Genomic DNA, 21,524 nt, shown 5'->3' with positions numbered 1-21,524 from the left:
CAACTTTGTCAACTGACTAGCCTAGGCCTAGTTGTTTCTTTGACTTAGTTCAATTAAACCAAATGTTATTTTTGCTTAAATCTTTATGCAGAAAGGAGAAATCCCCACATTTCAAAATGTATCCTATGACATAACCCAAAAATCTCAAATCAGGACTGATGCAGAGTTTCAATCTCAATTGTCAACTATTCTTTTCCTCCCTTCCTTGTAACAGATTGTTTATTGCATCTGGGTAAACACATTACAAATCATTGCACTGTAGAAGAAATTAAGGTGTTTCTGCTTAATAGTTTGTTGATCACTTAGGAAGTTTGCCCTCACTACCAGTATCCTGGAGTCACTGCTGACTGGAAGCTTAGACCAGCCAAATATCTTGGCACAAGAACAGACCTGAACTGCAAATCTCACAGTGAATGAATTGATGCCCTCAAAGCCTTTCCAATGTCTATAAGCCGCAAGTCAGGAGCAGATCCCATGGTTAGTGCCAACTCTAAGATGGGATTTCAATTCCCAGCACTGTCTGTATGGAGTTTGTACAATCTCCCCATGAACGTGTGGGTTTCCCTCCCACACTCTAAAGACATACAAGTTACGGTTAGGAAGTTGTGGGCTTGCTATGTTGGCGCAGGAAGCATGCAGACAGTTGTGGACTGTCTGCAGCACATCTTAAGACTCAAAACAACACATTTCACTGTTCCTATGTACATTAGACAAATAAAACTAATCTTTTTCACCTTTAATCTACTTTCCACTTGCCCTAATTAACCCAGCCCCAACACCTGATGCCTGGCACCGTCCAGGCCAAAACAGCCCTCAACATCGGACCTGCAATCTTCCATCTGCCAATGACACACTGCATGCATCGGGCACCATCCTCAAACGCAAAACCTCCCAAGCACGTAACCTCTATGTCTAAAGACAAAGGCAGATGAGAACATCACCACCTGCATGAAGATACTGTGCGAGTATGTTCATCAGAAAGACTGCAGCAGTTCAAGGCAACTCATCATTACCTATTAAGTATAATGAAAGGTGGGCAATCAAGCAACACAAAAGATCTACCATATACAGAGAAACAGGTGGAATGTCTGTTGATGGCATGGCCAAAGGTCTACATTATCTTAGCATTAATGCATCAGCCAAAGCCTGGAGTTCAAGTCCTGTGAGCTTTGGCTGATGCATTAGTTCCATCTCAGAGCCCAAATTAAGGACAGCGATGAACCATGAGTAGATAACCAAAATCCAAACTGATTTACGACTTGTATTGAAAGAGCTATTCTTAAACAAAAAAAAAATCACTATAGCTAACTGAGAGAACAAAGCGTACACCTACACTCTCAAATACATTTTACACTATTTCATACAAATAAGCTTTACTGATTTTGATAAACTATAGTGTGCACAACAAAAACAGATGGGAGCAGGAAACTCACATTCAGAGAATAGCTCAGGCTGAAGTCCATTCAACTTTGTTCAGAACTTACCCGTTTCATTTATTTCAATTCTGGAGCCATTTGTTACTTTGTCCATTAACCGAATAAAGCTTGCTTCAAAATCTGAAAATACAATGAAAGTCACAAAGACAGCTGGATATGATAAAACACTTGAGTGTAGATTTCTTTGGTGTATATTGCCAAAATTGCTTCAGTGCACTATATATAAAACATGGTGTTCCTGTTGCAGAGTTTACATAAAGTGCTCCCAGTACACACAATGCATGCCACCATGCCTGTTTAAACTCTTGCATAAGCTTCTGGTTGCCAGTGAGATTTTGACAGGTCAAGGGAGCAACTCTTCAGCAGAACCACTCATTATAACTTATTCATTTCTGAGAATCATTACTTTGATGTCCGTATGTATGGAATGATCTGTGCAGATGGCACACATACAAAAAGCTTTTCATTGTACCTCAGTATGGGACAACAATACACCCAAACCAATTCCTTTGGCAAATAAAAATTTCTACTCCCGGTCATCACAAATAAAGAGACACCACTATCTGTAACAGCTCCTCACAAACTTTAAAGCCAAAGTAAATTGCTTAAGATGTTGGAAATAAAAAGAAGTTGGAAATGCTTGGCATATTAGGCAGCAGCTTTGGGGAGAGAGCATTTTAATTTTAGTTCCACGATCTTCATCAGAACATACCAATTCTCCAATATGAACCATCTTTAACTGTACATTTAGATTGGTACGATCCTAAGAATTCAAATGCCCCAGAAACAGGAATCCAATGTGGATTCAGTATTCAATTTCAGTTGTGCAACAAGTGCAGAAAATTCTCAGCAAAATAGCAAAGGTTCTCAACAAGTCATTTCAAAAATTACTATTTTAAATTCAAGTGACATCTGTGTTTTTATTTTGGTAAAAATACGCTGTGGGCTGAAAATAAAAGTTAACTTACTGGATTTCAATTTTGTATTGTGCAATACCAATGATTTCCTTACATAAAAAGGTCTGCAAATCAAATCCATTCTGGAAACATTGTACAAAATATCAGCAGCAGGAAGCTCCCAATCCTGAAGGACATTTTAATATCAGATTGCATTGCATGCATTGGAAATTTAGAAGCATCTCTGAATCATGAAAGACTTCATAAAACAACTTAGGTAATGACCAAGATCAATAGATATCAAATATGCTATGGACATATTATTCCTGTGGTGCAATATATTAACCATTTTATCCAATTGACAGAGCAGTTATCCTTTAAAGAAAAACTTTACCCAATTCCATACATAGCAATCAACAAACAGATGACAATGTTAGTTAATCGATAAACACAGCTGAGAGAAGCCCACTGCTATCTTTTTATGATGTAGTGCAATGGCATCCTATGGAGCAGAGGGCTGTTGGTTTAACAACTCATCCAAAAGATGGCACCCTCATGGTACTTACTATACCAAAGAATCAACATGGATTGCATGTCCATCTCTGGAAAACTATAAATTCAGAACCCTTAGAAGCTGATAAGAGCTCTACCACGAAGCCACTGCTGAGACATCAACTATCACGAGATTTGTCAGTGGCTTCCTTATAAACACTGGCTGCACTTCAAAAATACATCACTGCCTGAAAATGCATACAATACTACTAGAATGTGTTTTTCCCCCTCTACCAGAACTGCTACACTTTGAGATATGCAACTAGCTGGGTTTCCATTTATATCATAAAGGTCGACCTTCACTAATCCAGCACCATTGGGACCTGAGGAGTGCCGGATTAGTGAAAACGCCGAATTACAGAAGGATCACATTAAGCATAATCAGTGCCGGATTATCGAAGGAACCGGATTACAGGTAGCAATTAGTGAAGTTCGACGTGTAGGTCTCATCTTGCACTGCTCATTTTTATTTATAATTTATGTTTTTTAAAATCTATGTTAATTACGTTTGTAATGTGCTGTGCTGCAGCTGTTAATAAAAACTAGTTTCATGGCATTTATACCATGTGTAAGCATGCCTACGACAATAAACTTGACATCAGGGAAGCAGTGAATTCATTTCTAGAATTTAAGCACAGATCTCTGGAAACACACTTACAAACAGCACAATAAAAAGATCAGTTGTTCTCAGGACAACAAAAAAAGCTCTTTCATAGAATCTCAAATTATGAAGTGTCATTATAAAACTCTGAGGAACATAATTGCAGAGATATAGCAGCCTCTGAAAAACCTGAAATTAATGTACGGACAGGAAAGCAAATGTTATTTTGGGCTTTATTATAAAATCTTGAGCAAATGAGCAAAGCCATCATGCTGAAATTAAATAGGACCATAGTGGGGCCATAGCTGAAATACTGTGTACTGGTATATTTCCCCATCTCAAGGAAGGATTGAATTGAATTGACTTTATTTCTTACATTCTTCACATACGTGAGTAAAAATCTTTACATTGTCTCCGTCTAAATGTGCAATCATAGTAATTTATAAGAAATAGAACGGTCAATGTAACATACAAATACATTCATATTAGCATGAGTCAATCAGTCTGATCGCCTGCTGGAAGAAGCTGTCCCAGAGCCTGATGGTCCTGACTTTTATGCTGCGGTACCGTTTTCCGGATGGTAGCAGCTGGAATAGATTGTGGTAGGGGTGACTCAGGTCCCCAATGATCCTTCAGGCCCTTTTTTCACACCTGTCTTTGTAAATGTCCTCAATCATGGGAAGTTCACAGTTACAGATACACTGGGCTGTCCGCACCACTCTCTGCAGAATCTTGTGATTAAGGGAAATACAGTTCCCATACCAGGGAGTGATGCAGCTAGTCAGAATGCTCTCAACTGTATCCTTGTAGAAAGTTCTTGGGATCTGGGAGCCCATGCCAAACTTCCTCAAACATCTGGGGTGAAAGAGGTGCTGTTGTACCTTTTTCACCATACAGCTGGTGTGTACAGACCACCAGTGGATGCTGAGGAACTTGAAGCTGTTTACCCTCTCAACCTCAGATCCATTGATATCAATAGGGATTAGGCTGTCTCCATTCCTCCTGCAATCCACAACCAGCTCCTTTGTTTTTGCGACATTGAGGGAGTGGTTGATTTCTTGACACCACTGTGTCAGAGAGATGACTTCTTCCCTGTAGGCCACCTCATTATTGCATGTCATATGGGAACTGCAACAAAAGTTTATTAGATCATGGCTAGTATATAACAACTGTCCTACAAGGGAAGATTAAACAGACTTAGCTTCCACTCCCTAGAGTTTTGAAGAATGTGAGGTGATTTAACTGGAACACAAAAGCTTCTGACAAGTCTTATCGAGGTATATAATAAAAATCAGATTTAATATTACCAACATATATCGTGAAATTTGTTAACTTTACAGCAGCAGTATAATGGAATACATGATAAATATGTTCAATAGTTAAGTTAAATTAGTAGCACTAAAACAGAAATAAAAAAGTAGTGAGGTAGCATTCATGGGTTCAATGTCCATTTAGAAATCGGATGGCAGAGGGAAAGAAACTATATCTGAATCAGCATGTGTGCATTCAGACTTCTGTACCTCCTTCCCAATGGTAACAGTGTGAAGAGGGCATGAGCTGGGTGGTGGGGATCCTTAATGATAGACGCCACCTTCCTTAGGCATCGCTCCTTGAAGACGTCTTGGATACTACAGAGGCAAGTAAGTACCCATGATGGAGTTGACTAATTTTACAAGTTTCTGCAAATAATTTTGACTTTATGCAGAAGCCCTGCCCCCATACCAGATGGTGATGCAGCCAGTCAGAATACTCTCCACAGTGCATTTGTAGAAGTTTTTGAGTGTTTTAGTTGACAAACCAAATGTTCTCAAGCTTCTAATGAAATATAGCCACCGCCTTGCCTTCTTTACAAGCTGGATCAATATGTGGCGACCAGGTTAGGTCCTCAGATATTGAAACGCAGGAACTTGAAATTTCAGTCTCTCCACTTCTAAACTCTCTATGAAGAATATCCCCACCAGCTGGTTGGCACAAGTTTTTAGTGCCTTACCAGGTACTCCATTAGGCACTACCACCTTGCATGGGTTCACCCTCTTGAAAGACAGCCTGACGTTAGCCTCCGAGACAGAGATTACATGGTCATCAGATGCTGCAGGGATCCTCATAGCTGTGGTTTTATTTTCCCTTTCAAAGCAAGCACAAAAGATGTTGAGCTCCTCTGGTAGTGAAGCATTGCTGCCATTCATGATATTGGAAGTAGGAAGTATCTGTAGGAAGAAATAGTCTGCCAGAGTTGACATGCCTCTAACTTCTCCTGGAATTGTTTCTTGGCTCTTGAAATAGCCCTCTACAAGTCATACCTGGTTTTCTTATATAGAGCTACATCACCAGACTTAAATGCCACAGATGCGGTGAAAAAGGCGAATGGTATGCTGGCATTTATAGCGAGAGGATTCGAGTACAGGAGCAGGGAGGTACTACTGCAGTTGTACAAGGCCTTGGTGAGACCACAACTGGAGTATTGTGTGCAGTTTTGGTCCCCTAATCTGAGGAAAGACATCTTTGCCATAGAGGGAGTACAAAGAAGGTTCACCAGATTGATTCCTGGGATGGCAGGTCTTTCATATGAAGAAAGACTGGATGAACTGGGCTTGTACTCGTTGAAATTTAGAAGATTGAGGGGGGATCTGATTGAAACGTACAAGATCCTAAAGGGATTGGACAGGCTAGATGCAGGAAGATTGTTCCCGATGTTGGGGAAGTCCAGAACGAGGGGTCACAGTTTGAGGATAGAGGGGAAGCCTTTTAGGACCGAGATTAGGAAAAACTTCTTCACACAGAGAGTGGTGAATCTGTGGAATTCTCTGCCACAGCAAACTGTTGAGGCCAGTTCATTGGCTATGTTTAAGAGGGAGTTAGATATGGCCCTTGTGGCTACAGGGGTCAGGGGGTATGGAGGGAAGGCTGGGGCGGGGTTCTGAGTTGGATGATCAGCCATGATCATAATAAATGGCGGTGCAGGATCGAAGGGCCGAATGGCCTACTCCTGCACCTATTTTCTATGTTTCTATGTTTCTATCTAGTCTGTTGACTAAGAACCTCCTGGTTCATTCACAGCTTTTGGTTTGAGTATGCAAAGCAAGTTTTTGTAGGCACACACTCATCCATACAGGTTGTAATGAAGTTTGTGACAACTGTGGCATATTCATCCAGGCTCGAAGATGACTCCCTGAACACAGTCTAGTCCACCAATTCAAAACAGACCTGTGCCTCCCTGGTCCGGTGCTGAAGTCTTCAGTCTCTGCCTATACTCACAGTAGAAATACTGGCAAGTAATTGTTTCGGTATCTCTGCACACCATGCTACTCAGGGACATGTTAATGTTATTTTAGACTCTATGTGCTGGAACGTAACTATATGTGCTGTGTATGAATACATGTACTGTGTTTTGCATCTTGGCCCCAGAGGAATAATGCTTCATTTAGCTGTATACATGTGTATAGCTGTACGACAATAAGCTCAAACTTGTTTCCCTTTACTGAGGTGTCTAAAACAAGCAGCTGTAATCACAAAATAAAGGCCCAGCTAATTGTAAGCACAAAATACTCTGGGGTCAAAGCAACACTCACAACACGCTGGAGGAACTCAGCAGGTCGGGCAGCATCCTTGGAAACGATCAGTCAACGTTTTGGGAACCCTTCGTCAGGACTGAAGAGGGAAGGGGCAGAGGCCCTAGGCCTGAACTGGAAAAATATTTCTTTACCAATAGGTAGTGAACCCACACATGAACTTGTGCACTTAAAGTGTTTACAGTGACAGCAAAACAGAGAATACTGATTTATTAATTGGCTATAAGATTGTCTTTGATACAGTAGACTGTTACAATCTGGAAAGGTCTAGTAAAGGAGACCAAATAAATAATTGAAACTGATTTTTTTCCCTAGGCTAAAGAGAGCAAATACTCAAACTGTAATTTAAGGAGCTGACAATGAACTAAATGGCCCCCATTAACTGTTACAAGTTGATACAACTGATACACAAATACTTAAATATTGTGAGAGTACCTACCTCCATCACCCTCTCACACAGTACAGTCCAATCACCCTCTGGTGAATAAACCATTCGTCATATTCCCTCTTACCTGCTTACTTGTCAGCTTAAACCTATTACTTTGATTATAAGCACATCTGCTTTTGGGGAAACGTTTACACCTGTCTATCCTACCTATGTTGCATACTGTAATTTGTATTTTTATCAGGTCCTGAAATTCCAAGAAAAAAAACAAACCAGGTCTCTTCTTCATAGCTGAGGTATTCCAATTCAGACAACATCCTCTGCACCTTCTTCAGTGCAATCACATCCTTTTTCTAGTGCGTTGATCAGAATTGAACACAATTTTCCAGCTGTGGCCTTACTAAAGTTTTATTAGATCGTACATATACTTACATTGTTTTACCAAATTCTATATGAACCATCCACAAATGTCACACCAGCTGCAAGTATATTAATTTCACCTCTTACATTCACACCTAGTCCATCAATAATCATTGCCTGATCATTGGTTACCCCACCTCACAAACAATACGGGGGGGTGGGAGAGAAAGAGAAACAAATGGACCATCTCCTCACTACCGAACCACAGTAACCCCGGACAGCCGGAGGTCACAACACGCGGCGGCTTCACCGAGCACAGCTTGGTGAACAACACGGTGCGGAGGCTGACGCACCGCGATCCCTCACAGCTGCCCGGCCGCTCACCCACCGCGCTCCCTGGCCGCGCCGCACACACTCACCACGCAGGCCAGGTTCCATCTCTTGGCTCCGGATTGCGGCGATGCGCACCGAGCGGCCACTCAGGGTGGCAAGTGTGAGTCGCATCCTCAAGAAGCGGGCTCCCTCCGAGCGCAGCGTCCGGCTGCTGCCCGCCATCTTGCAGGCCGCGCACGTGGTGCATCCGGATCAAACCCCGCCTACCGGGCTGTAACTCCGCTCTTTCTGACTCAGATCACTCCAATTGGTCGGGAGCGCCGCCCATCTAAATTAGATCACGCCCACTGGTTTGGAACACCGCCCAGTTTTGTTGAGTACCTGGGCATGCAGGTGTATTGGGTAATGAAAGGGCAGGCGATGTGGCAAAGCAGGCACTTACTAAATCGGAGGTAGAGATTATAGCCAATATAGGAAAGTATGAAGCCAAATCTTGTATTAGACTATCTGGGATTGGAAAATGTGGGATAGGAGTAGGACAGGGAGGTGGTATTATCGGTTCAGGGGAGGCGCCTTTTGAGAAGGAATAGAAGGAAAGATGAGTGGTTGACGAGATTGAGGTTTGCACTGCACTTTGACACCTGTTCTTGGTTCTTGATCCTCCAAAATATTCCGCATGGAATTTAAACTGGAGGTGTTGGAAAGCATGGGAGCTGGTGGTGTGATTTTTGAAAGGTCCCAGAGACAACAGAACATGTCATCATGGAGTGCCACAGATGGAACATAGGAAGCTGTTTAGGCAATTATTGGGTAGATCTGGGGTGCCTAGTTTGCAGGATATTCTGGCACCTGAGGCAGGGATGGTTAAGTCATGTAGGGCCCTGGTGAACTTTTTAATTAAAACAGGTTTCGGATCCCAGTCATGATTCCTGTTATACTCCAATACAGTAGGTGACTGTAATGCATCCTCCTGAAAGATGTGAGCGGCCATTAGCACAAAAGAAGAAGAAGGAACACTACCCATCTGACTCAAATCACAATCATGGTACAGAAACCCAACCCAGAGGACAGAAACTCCACCCGTCTTAACTGAACCTTCAGCACAGGAGGGACACTTGTTCAGATGAAGGGTTTTGACCCAAAACATCAACCGTCCATTTCCCCCACAGATACCACTTGACCCACTGAGTTCCTCCAGCATCTTATATCTCCATGAAACCTCAGCTATTGGAAGTGGATCCTGGCTACCGGACTGTAAACCTGATCTCTAACCACATAACCATGGCCCCTGGTCTGAAACACTGTCCAAAAAGAGGACTCTATCCGAGACCCTTGGCCGCAGTTAAGGCAAAGAAGACATCAGAAAGCACTGTGTGGAAATTGACCTTATCAGAAAAGGCGAAGTTTCAGAACGTACCCAGAGAAATTGGAATGGAGTTCTTACAGAATGCAGTGTCTGAGAAGATGGAGTTAAGAAAAACACAAGAGATTCTGCAGATGCTGGATATCTTGAGCAACACACAGAGTTCTGGATGAACACAGCAAGTCAGGCAGCATCTATGGAGGGGAATAAACAGTTGACGTTTTGGGGCGAGACATTTCATCAAGAATTTGTTTGTCCTGATGAAGGGTCTCAGCCTGAATTGTAGACTGTTTATCCTCCTCCATAGATGCTGCCTGACTTGTTGAGTTCCTTCAGCACTTTGTGTGAAGCTGTAGCTAAGATAGCTATGTCTGTAATAGATATTGGTCATTATTCCATCCACTGAGCTACTGTTAGTGTAGTCAATAAAGGGAGGATCTCCATGAGTGATTTAGTAAAAGAGTCAGAATCAAAATCAAGTTTAATATCACTGGCGTATGTCATGAAATTTGTTGTTCCACTACATATGCCGGTGATATTAAACCTCAAAGTAGTGTAGAATTGTAGAAATGAGAAAAAAAAACCTTCTATAGCAGAAACAACAGCAATGGAAGTTAATAACATGCCAGAGAATATGCTCAGGGAAGGTGCCTGAGGGGGACTGAGACAAAGCTATTCCACATATCATACAATGAGACAGGCCCGCACAGGAACGTACTTACATCTCAAACACAAGAGATTCTGCAGATGATGGAAATCCAGAGCAGCACACGAAATGCTGGAGGAACTCAGCAGATCAGGCAGCACCAATAGAAATGAAGAAACAGTCAATGTTTTTGGGTCAAGACACTTCTTCAGGACTGGGAAGGAAGATGGAAGACGCCAGAATAAAAAGGTGGGGGGAAGGGAAGGAGGACTAGCTAGATAGACAAAAGGTGAAGCCAGGTGGGTGGGAAAGGTAAAGGACTGGAGAAGAAGGAATCTAATAGAAGAGGAGAGTGAACCATGGGAGGAAGGGAAGAAGGAGAGGCATTGGGGGGGAGGTGACAGGCAGGAGAGGGGAGGAAGTAGGAGGCCAGAGTGGGGAATGGAAAAAGAGGGAAGGGGGAGGGGAAACTTTACGGAAAGGAGTAATCTATTCATGTTATCAGGACAGAGTCTATCTAGACAGAGGCCGGTGGACCAACATGTTGGAAGGAGAATGGGGATGGGAATTAAAATGTGAAATTCCACTTTTGGTGGATGGAGCAGAGGTGCTTGACAAAGTGTCCCTCCCCCCCCACAATTTATGTCGGCTCTCACTATTATAGAGGAGGCCACATTGGGAATACCAGATACAATAGATGAACCCAACAGATTTGCAGGTGACGTGTTGCCTCACCTCAAAGGACTGTTTGGGGCCCCGAATGGAGGTGAAGGACAAGGTGAATGGGCAAGTGCAGCAATTCTGTCACCTGTAGGGATATGTGCCAGGGGGAGATTAGTGGGGAGGGATGAATGGACAAGGGAATCAGTGAGCGATCCCTGCAAAAAGTGGAGAGTGGAGGTAGGAAACGATGTGCTTGGTGATAGGATCCCATTTAGGATTGTGGATGGTGTGGTGAATGATGTGTTGGATGTGGAGACTCATGGAATGGTAGGTGAGGAAAGAGGAACTCTATCCCCGTTAAGGGGTGGAAAAATAGGGTGACTGCACATGTCCATGAGATGGAGGAGATGTGGGTGAGGGCAGCATTAATGGTGTAGGAATGGAAACCCCATTCTTTCAAGAAGGTGTCATGGTCCGGTCCGTGAAGTCCGCATTCTGGTTCACGGTCCGGTCAATGGACTCAGGACTCCGGGTCTTCCAGCTGTCCCTCATTTGGTTGAGTTAATCATAGGCACCTGATTCCCATCTTGGGGCTTGGAATTAAAGTAGCCTTGGGGTTGAGTGTATGTTGCTGGTTTGTCTGGTCAGTCCCCCTTGGAGCAACCTGCTGATGGAAGGCAAGTGAAACCATTTGTGATCTCTAGGCCTAGTTGGAGGACCACTGCTTCATGGAGCCTTGTTGCTACTCTTTGGAGCAGTCACTGTGGTATGGATTTGGGTGTTTCTGTAGCCAGCCAAGGTTGCTGGCTGCCCTGAAGCTCAGCCACCCTGGACTGAACTCCTTTCCTGTCCTTGCCTCTGTTAGGTAAGCCAGGCTGATTGCCATTACCCTGCGGTTGGTTCTGTCCCTCCCTGTCTCTTGCCTCTGTCGGGTAAGCTGGGCCGATTGCTGTTACACTGCAGCTGGTTCCGTCCCTCCCTGTCCCTTGCCTCTGTCAGATAAGCAGGCCATTTGCCGTTACCCTGCGGCTGGGTCCATCCCTCCCTGTCCTAGCCTCTGCGTCCTGCCCAGGAGTAGCTCTAGGAACCTAAGCCTCGAAGATCCCAGGCCAAGTTCCAGGAACCCAAGCCTGAAGTCCCCAGCCTGCAGCCAAGCTCAAGACCCAAGGCCCTCAAGCCTCAAGAGCAAAGACCCCAGCCTGTCTCCAAGCTCAAGCCTCTAGACCCCAGCCATGTCCTGTCCCGAAGCCATGTCATGTCCTTGCCCAGTTCTGGGGTCCAAGCCCGAGGGAAGACCCAGGTTCTGGGTCCTTGTCCAGTCTCGGGCTCGGAGTCGAAGCCTTGTCTCCTAGTCCATGGTTTCTAGTCATGCTCCTGCTTTCACTAGCCCAAATCTGCATTCTTGTCCCTGCTCCTTGCCTGTATCCTGTCACATCTCTACTCTAGTCAAGTCCTGTTCCTTGTACTTCAGTGTCTGTTTCTCACATGTGGGTCCATTCCCAGCACCCTAGTGTGACAGAAGGAGGATAAGGGAATATGTCCTGGAAAGAAAGACCTCATCCTGGGAACTGAGAAAAGGGAATAGCTTTTTACAGGAGACAGGGTAGGAAGAGGTATAGTCAAGATAGCCTGGCATGCTGAGTTCCTCCAGCATTTTGTGTGTGTGTGTGTTGTCAAGAGAGCTTGGGATTCAGTAGGTTTATAAAAGATGCCGGTAGACAGCTTGTTTCCAGTGCTGGAGACAGATCGGGAAAAGGGAGGAAGGTGTCAGAAAAGGACCAACTGAGTTTAAGGGCAGGGCGGAAGTTAGAGACAAAGTTGATTAAATTGACGAGCTCAGCATGGGTGCATAAAGCTGCATCTATGTCATCGTCAATGTAGTGCAGAAAGAGTTGGGGAGCATTACTAGGGAAAGCTTGGAACATGAACTGTTCTATATAACCAATGAAAAAGTATACATAGCGTGGGCTCATGTAGGTGCTCATGGCTACCCCCAAGTTGGGGAAAATGGGAGGAGCTCAAAGAGAAATACTTGAAAGTGAGAAACACACAAAATGCTGGAGGAACTCAGCAGGCCAGGCATGCCGCATCCTGGGGAAAAAAGTACAGTTGACGTTTCGGGCTAAAACCCTTTGGCAGGACTTTGAAAGTGAGGACCAGCTCTACCAGATGGAGGAGAGTAGTGGTGGAGTGGAACTGGTCATATGTTTTGTCGAGAAAGAACTTAAGGTCATCTTCATGTGTGTCAGGGATAAGTGTATTGGGACTAGATATTGATGGTGAAAATGAGGTGTTCAGGGCCAGGAAATTGCAAGTTGTTGAAGAGATCAAGAGCATGTGAAGTATCATGGATGTAGGTGGGAAGGGACTAAACCAAGGGGGATAGGATGGAGTCAACAGGTATGTGGACATGAGTTCAGTGGGGCAGGAGCAGGCGGAGCCAATGGGTCTGCGGACAGTCAGTTTTGCAGGTCTTGAGTAGAATGTGGAAACAAGCAGTGCAGGAAAAGGGAACTGTGATTTTGCTGTAGTAGATGGGAGTTCTCCAGAGTTGATAAGGTTAGAAAGAAATACATCATTCATTTGGACAAAGGGGGTGAAGACTGAAAAAAGATGTTTTATATGAGAATGAATTCAGTTAGGCAAAGGATAGAGGCGGAGGAGTACTTGATGGGCCTCTGTTCAACAAAACGAGGGCCCATCAGATGACCCTAGTGTGGAATGTAGGTTTAAAGGGATATCCATGCTGAAAATGAACACATAAGAATCAGGAAACTAAAAAACTGTCACAATAGTGGATATGACAGCTGGAAGATAGAAGAATTTGAACAAGGGAGGAGAGAGTAATATCGAACAATAAAGATATGTCTGTGGGACAAATGCTCAGTTGAAGCACTGGGTCCACGTGTGGAGATGTGAGGTTGGGGACTCTGATGCTGGAAGATCCAGAAGGAAAATATCTAGAGGAAACAAGGCTTGCAAAGGTGAGAAAATGTCCTGGAATTTGGTGAAAGTGTTATGATCTGGAAGAAACTGGTATTTAAATATTTGTGCAATTGAAGATTGTCACTGCCTTCATTGGCCTAAAATTATAGTGATGCTTAAAGAATACATTAAAAAGTGTGATATTTGTTTAGTGCATACAAAATGCTGCAGGAACTCTGCAGGTCAGGCAGCATGTGGTTTGTTGTCATTCGTCTGTCTCAGAGGACAATGGGTGATGATAATGATCATCAAAAGCCTGGGTGGAAGGTTTTGAGATCCTGAGATGCCCAGTCGTCAAGATCCCCCTCTCAGCCTCACCCGTGTAGTCCAAAGGAAATCATTTGAAGTAATACATCAACTGTGGGATTGAGTTCAAGAGCCATGAGGTAATGTTACAGGTATATTAGACCTTGGTCAGACTCCACTTTGGAGTACTGTGTTCAGTTCTGGTCACCTCACTACAGGAAGGATGCGGATACTATAGAGAGTGCAGAGGAGATTTACAATGAAGTTGCTTGGATTGGAGAGCATACCTTATGAGAATAGGTTGAGTGAACTTGGCCTTTTCTTCTTGGAGTGACGGAGGATGACAGGTGAACTGATAGAGGTGTATAAGATGATAAGGGGCACTGACTGGAGGCTTTTTCCCAGGGCTGAAATGGCTAGCACGAGAGGGCATAGTTTTAAGATGCTTGGTAATAGGTACCAAGAGGATGTCAGGGGTAAGTTTTTCAGAGAGTGGTGGGTACATGGAATGCACTGCTGGCGTCAGTGGTGGAAGCAGATGCAACGGGGTCTTTTAAGAGCCTCTTGGGTAGGGACATGGAGCTTAGAAAAATAGAGGGCTATGTGCTAGGGAAATTCTAGGCAATTTCTAGAGTATGTTACATGGTCGGCACAACATCATGGGCTGAAGGGCCTGTAATGTGCTGCAGTTTCTATGTTCTATGTTCAATATGTTTGGCACCAGCTTGGCTGCAGGAGCTGCTGGAAAGATGTTCAAAGACGCCCATCCACCTTGGGGGCTCCACTCCAGATTTGCTGTCCAGGTTCACTCCCATAGCCTTTGTCTCTTCCGAGGCTGCCCACAAGGCAGTGGGGCTATTTACCCAGAGCTGGGGGTCTGGTTCATGAGCACCAGGGCGAGTCCACACACCAGTGGGTCTGTGTGCTACGTGCGCAGGGGCCGGAGCTCCTCCCCATTCTCTGTAGTTCAGCCTGAGTCCAAAAGGAGTTCAGTTTCCATGTGCCACCAGTGAGGAGGTACTATATGAGGCTTGGCGTTGGACAGGCTATGTACTGGCAGGGAGAGACTTACACATTCAGCTCTCCTTTTCCCAAGACAGCTAGCCAGTGGTGGAAGCTGAAAGTGATGACGACAAGCACTGTCACAACATTAACATGACACTACTACACTAGATGCATCACAACAGACGTTTAGGCAGCATATATACAAAAGATAAACAGTCAATGTTTCGAGTGAGGACACTTCATTACAGTTGAATGCTGGCTCTTTATTCCTCTCCTTCGCCACTGCCTTACCTGCTGAACAACTGCAGAACCCTGTGTGTACCACTCGAGATCTACAGCATCAACAGAATCTCTTGTGTTTATGATGGCCATATCCCAATGTCGTGCTGCACCTGACCAAGGAATGATCCAATGATCCATTCTAACAATCAGGTAGAGTGTATCATTCTTCAAAACCCCGAGTAACACTAACACACACACACACACACACACACACACACACACACACACACACCAGCTGACCTCGGCAAACTGTGCAAAAACTTTTCAGCAATTGCTCCTCTCATCCTGATTCTGAAATATACAGTTTATCAAACCATAAAAGACAGGCATAGCACTATTACTATTTAGATTTTGCATCCTGAATCTCTAGATCTTGTGCTTAAAACATAATTTCCAAAGATTTCTCAGAACAGTCACTAACTTCTACTCTGGATTTTCTGCTGCCCTGATTTATAAGGCAGCACCAAGCCGACAATGACATTGAGCCTCTTAATTAAGTGACACTATTTGAAATACATTAACATTGGCAAAGCACAGCAAGACAAGCTCAGTCCTTCATTACAAATCGTTAATACTATTCTGCAAGAACTAATTACTTTTTAAATTTCTTTGGCATATTTAAGTTCACCAAGTATGGAACGTCAAGGGCCCGAACATGGTGGGCTCAAGACGCAACTTCATAATTTGTTACTGCAGACACCATATCATGAATGCAAGGAATCAACTTCTAAACTTATTGGAAAGAATCACCTATAATTAGGAACTGTTCTGAAAAATGACCCCAGAGGTTCTATGAATGTCCACAGTCTCCATAAACTCAATGCAATACTGTACTCAAAACGCTCTGGTCACGTGAGTCAAATATCTGCCATTGATGCTAATCGACAGCCAACAACATAATGGAAGTGTATGTGCTTTTACAATATCTATTGTTATTTTGAGATCAGTCTGGTTAATAAGTTGATTATTTTCTCTGAGGAGAAAAGGGTAAAGAGATCTATGACCTCAGTACAGTGACAATCAGGTTATAGAACAGGTTAGCTTTTTTACAGGTCTCTATAAAACAGACTGTCTCCAGTTTACAAAAAAATAGAATTGTTTTTTAATGTATCTGAATAATTCTAACAATTAAGTAACAATTAATAGCTAAACTTCCGGGATTACACTATTCCCAGATTACTTCTCTCCAAAAGTACACACTCCCAGCATTGCTTTGGGAGTGCATACTTTAACAGATAACAAAGTGAGCATTGTTCCTAGTGAAAATATCTAGAGCACATGTAGAACCAAGGCTCACTTGTTTAAAGTAGGCGAAATATTTTAGAACATAGAATAGTAGAGCACAATACAGGCCCTTCGGCCCACAATGTTGTACCGACCCTCAAACCCTGACTCCCATATAACCCCCCACCTTAAATTCCTCCATATACCTGTCTAGTAGTCTCTTAAACTTCACTAGTGTATCTGCCTCCACCACTGACTCAGACAGAGCATTCCACGCACCAACCACTCTGAGTAAAAAAACCTTCCTCTAATATCCCCCTTGAACTTCCCACCCCTTACCTTAAAGCCATGTCCTCTTGTATTGAGCAGTGGTACCCTGGGGAAAAGGCACTGGCTATCCACTCGATCTATTCCTCTCATTATCTTGTACACCTCTATCATGTCTCCTCTCATCCTCTGTCTCTCCAAAGAGTAAAGCCCTAGCTCCCTTAATCTCTGATCATAATGCATACTCTCTAAACCAGGCAGCATCCTGATAAATCTCCTCTGTACCCTTTCCAATGCTTCCACATCCTTCCTATAGTGAGGCGACCAGAACTGGACACAGTACTCCAATTGTGGCCTAACCAGAGTTTTACAGAGCTGCATCTTTACATCACGACTCTTAAACTCTATCCCTCGACTTAAGAAAGCTTATGTGGTGTTAGCTTTCATAACTACCCTATCCACCTTTGAGGCAACTATCAGGGATCTGTGGACATGTACCCCTAGATCCCTCTGCTCCTCCACACTACCAAGTATCCTGCCATTTACTTTGTAATCTGCCTTGGAGTTTGTCCTTCCATAGTGTACCACCTCACACTTCTCCGGGTTGAACTCCATCTGCCACTTCTCAGCCCACTTCTGCATCCTATCAATGTCTCTCTGCAATCTTCAACAATCCTCTGCACTATCTACAACACCACCAATTTTGTGTCATCTGCAAACTTGCCAACCCACCCTTCTACCCCCACATCCAGGTCATTAATAAAGATCACGAAAAGTAGAGGTCCCAGAACAGATCCTTGTGGGACACTGCTAGCCACAATCCGCCAATCTGAATGTACTCCCTCCACCACAACCCTCTGCCTTCTGCAGGCAAGTCAATTCTGAATCCTCCTGGCCAAACTTCCCCGGATCCCATGCCTTCCGACTTTCTGAATAAGCCTAGCCTACCATGTGAAACCTTGTCAAATACCTTACTAAAATCCATATAGATCACATCCATTGCAGTACCCTCATCTATATGCCTGGTCACCTTTTCAAAGAACACTCTCAGGCTTGTTAGACACGATCTGCCCTTCACAAAGCCATGTTGACTGTCCCTGATCAGACCATGATTCTCTAAATGCCCAGAGATCCTATCTCTAAGAATCTTTTCCAACAGCTTTCCCACCACAGACGTAAGGCTCACTGGTCTATAATTACCCGGACTATCCCTACTAACTTTTTTGAATAAGGGGACAACATTCGCCTCCCTCCAATCCTCCGGTACCATTCCCATGGACAACGAGGACATAAGGATCCTAACCAGAGGCTCAGCAATCTCTTCCCTCACCTCATGGAGCAGCCTGGGGAATATTCCGTCAGGCCCCGGGGACTTAGCTGTCCTAACGTAATTTAACAACTCCATCACCTCCTCTCCCTTAATATCAACATGCTCCAGAACATCAACCTCACTCATATTGTCCTCACCATCATCAAGTTCCCTCTCACTGGAGAATACCGAAGAGAAGTATTCATTGAGGACCTCGCTCACTTCCATAGCTTCCAGGCACATCTTCCCACCTTTATCTCTAATTGGTCCTATCTTCACTCCTGTCATTCTTTTTTTTCTTCACATAATTGAAGAATGCCTTGGGGTTTTCCTTTACCCTACTCGCCAAGGCCTTCTCATGCTCCTTTCTTGCTCTTCTCAGCCCCTTCTTAAATTCCTTTCTTGCTTCCCTATATTCCTCAATAGACCCATTTGATCCTTGCTTCCTAAACCTCATGTATGCTGCCTTCTTCCACCTGACTAGATTTTCCACCTCACTTGTCACCCATGATTCCTTCACCCTACTATTCTTTATCTTCCTCACCGGGACAAATTTATCCCTTGCATCCCGCAAGAGATCTCTAAACATCGACCACATGTCCATAGTACATTTCCCTGCAAAAACATCATCCCAATTCACATCCGCAAGTTCTAGCCTTGTAGCCTCATAATTTGCACTTCCCCAATTAAAAATTTTCCTGTCCTCTCTGATTCTATCCTTTTCCATGATAATGCTAAAGGCCAGGGAGCGGTGGTCACTGTCCCCCAGATGCTCACCCACAGAGATCTGTGACCTGACCCGGTTCATTACTTAGTACTAAATGTAGTATGGCATTCACCCTAGTTCACATACTGTGACAGGAATCCAGCATGGACACACTTAACAAACTCTGCCCCATCTAAACCCTTGGAACTAATCAGGTGCAGATCAATATTAGGGAAGTTAAAGTCACCCATGATAACAACCCTGTTATTTTTGCACCTTTCCAAAACCTGCCTCCCAATCTGCTCTTCTGTATCTCTGCTGCTACCAGGGGGCCTATAGAATACCCCCAATAGAGTAACTGCTCCCTTCCTGTTCCTGACTTCCACCCATACTGACTCAAAAGAGGATCCTGCTACATTACCCACCCTTTCTGTAGCTGTAATGGTATCCCTGACCAGTAATGCCACCCCTCCTCCCCCTTTTCCACCCTCTCTATCCCTTTTAAAGCACTGAAATCCAGGAATATTGAGAATCCATTCCTGCCCTGGTGCCAGCCAAGTCTCTGTAATGGCCACTACATCATAATTCCATGCATGTATCCAAGCTCTCAGTTCATCACCTTTGTTCCTGATGCTTTTTGCATTGAGGTGCACACATTTCAGCCCTTCTACCTTGCTGTCTTTACACCGTTTATTCTGCTTCTCTTTCCTCAAAGCCCCTCTATATGTTAGATCTGGCTTTACTCCATGCACTTCTTCCGCTGCTCTATCGCTCTGGGTCCCACCCCCTTGCCAGTTAGTTTAAACCCTCCCGAACCATGCCAGCGAACCTACCTGCAAGGATATTGCTCCCCCTCGAGTTCAGGTGCAACGCATCCAATCTGTACAGGTCCCACCTTCCCTAGAGGAGATCTCAATGATCCAAAAATCTAAAACCCTGCTCCCTGCACCAACTCCTCAGCCACGCATTCAACTGCCATCTCCTCCAATTCTTACCATCACTGTCACGTAGCACTGGCAGCAATCCTGAGAACGCCACCCTTGAGGTCCTGTTATTCAGCCTTCTGCCTAGTTCCCGAAACTCACACTTCAGGACCTCATCCCTCTTCCTGCCTATGTCGTTGGTCCCAACATGTATCACGACTTCTGGTTGCTTTCCCTCTCGTACCAGGATGTCGTGCACCCGGTCAGAGACATACCAGACCCTGGCAGCCGGGAGGCAACAAATCATGCGGGTGTCCTTCTCACGTCCACAAAATCTCCTGTCTGCTCCCCTGACTATAGAGTCTCCAATTACGACAGCTCTCCTCTTGTCCATCCCACCCTTCCGCACCACAGGGTCAGACTCAGTGCCGGAGGCCCTGCCACCGTGGCTCACACCTGGTCGGTCGTCCCCACCAACAGTATCCAGGACGGTAAACTTATTATTCAGAGGAATGGCTACAGGGGTGCTCGGCACTACCTGTCTGCTCACCTTCGCTTTCCGCCCTCTGACTGATTTTCACTCAAGACTGTGAGCCTTTGCAACACACTTTCTCAAAGGGCGATGTAAATCATAACCTGATTTATTATCGCTGTCTACATGACGTGAAATGTGTTGTTTTGCATCAGTAGTACAGCACAATGACAGAATTACTATAAATCTCAAAATAACTAGTGCAAAAATAGGAATAATGAGGTAATGTTCATGGACCATTTAGAAATATGATTGTGGAGGAAAGAATCTATTTTGGAATTGATTGTAGGTCTTCGTACTCCTGTATCTCCTCCCTGATTGTAATAACAAGAAGAGGCTTGGCCCGAAGCGTCGACTGTACCTCTTCCTATATCTGCCTGATCTGCTGCGTCCCACCAGCATTTTGTGTGTGTTGCCTGAATTTCCAGCATCCGCAGATTTCCTCGTGTTTGCCCAGGAACATGAAGTCGCTTCGCCTTTCCATTGCTGACCCCTCAGTGAGGACTGGTTTGTGTCCTCCCGACATTCCCTTGCCAAAGTCCACAATCATCCCTCCTCTTGCTGATACTGAGAGTGAGGTTGTTCTCGCCATCCCACTCAACCAGTCGCAACTCGAGATTTTATCAATAACCGTCACGCCATCTGCGAATTCAGAGATGACATTTGAGCTGTGCCTAGCCACGCAGTCATTAAGTGTAGAGACGGCAGAACAGTGGGCTAAACATGCATTCCCGAGGTATCCCTATCACCGATATGTACTGACTGTAGTCTCCCGATAAGGAAATTGAAGATCCAGTTACACCGCTTTTAGAAGCTTGGTTATTAATACCGAGGGATGAAGGTATTGAACGACGAGTTGTAATCCGTAAACAGCAGCGCGATGCACATTTTGTGTTGTCTATGTGCTCGGAAGCAGGATGGAGAACCAGAGATTGCAACCGCTATGGAGGGCAAAATGGAGTGGGTCCCCTTGCTCAGGCACGAATTAATCCTCAGCACCAACAGCCTCTCGAAGCACGTTATTATGGTCAATGTGAGTGCTCTAATATTTTAAGGCAGGTCAGAAAGATCCCTGATAAGCAAGGAGGTGGAGGAATAGAGTTGAGCGCACAATCGAATCAGCCTTGAACAGCCGAGCAGCCTACTCGCGTTCCTGTTCTCTGGGTTACTTTCCTGGAAAACAACACAACTGTCAGACTGTCATCCTCCTGCCCTGCATCCTTTACAACGCGCATTCGTAA

General features: G+C 44.4%; 1 protein-coding gene across 2 annotated transcripts in view; it reads right to left on the bottom strand.

Moving 5' to 3' along the window:
- rcl1 (RNA terminal phosphate cyclase-like 1) overlaps nucleotides 1–21,524 on the bottom strand; it is a 50,600-nt gene that overhangs the window by 21,184 nt on the left and 7,892 nt on the right. The window contains exons 1-2 of one of the 2 annotated variants that reach the window (XM_063049211.1): nucleotides 8,219–8,388; nucleotides 1,485–1,556 (exon numbers count right to left, since the gene is read on the bottom strand). In XM_063049211.1, the coding sequence (XP_062905281.1) occupies nucleotides 1,485–1,556; nucleotides 8,219–8,354 (208 nt within the window). In that variant the 5' untranslated portion in view covers nucleotides 8,355–8,388. Of the gene's footprint in view, nucleotides 1–1,484; nucleotides 1,557–8,218; nucleotides 8,389–21,524 lie in introns of those variants that run through there. The other variant, XM_063049212.1, reaches the window with a different exon arrangement.

Source organism: Mobula hypostoma, chromosome 5 (assembly GCF_963921235.1).
Source record: "Mobula hypostoma chromosome 5, sMobHyp1.1, whole genome shotgun sequence".
NCBI classification, from domain to species: domain Eukaryota; kingdom Metazoa; phylum Chordata; class Chondrichthyes; order Myliobatiformes; family Myliobatidae; genus Mobula; species Mobula hypostoma.
This window is presented reverse-complemented; position numbering and strand designations above follow the sequence as displayed.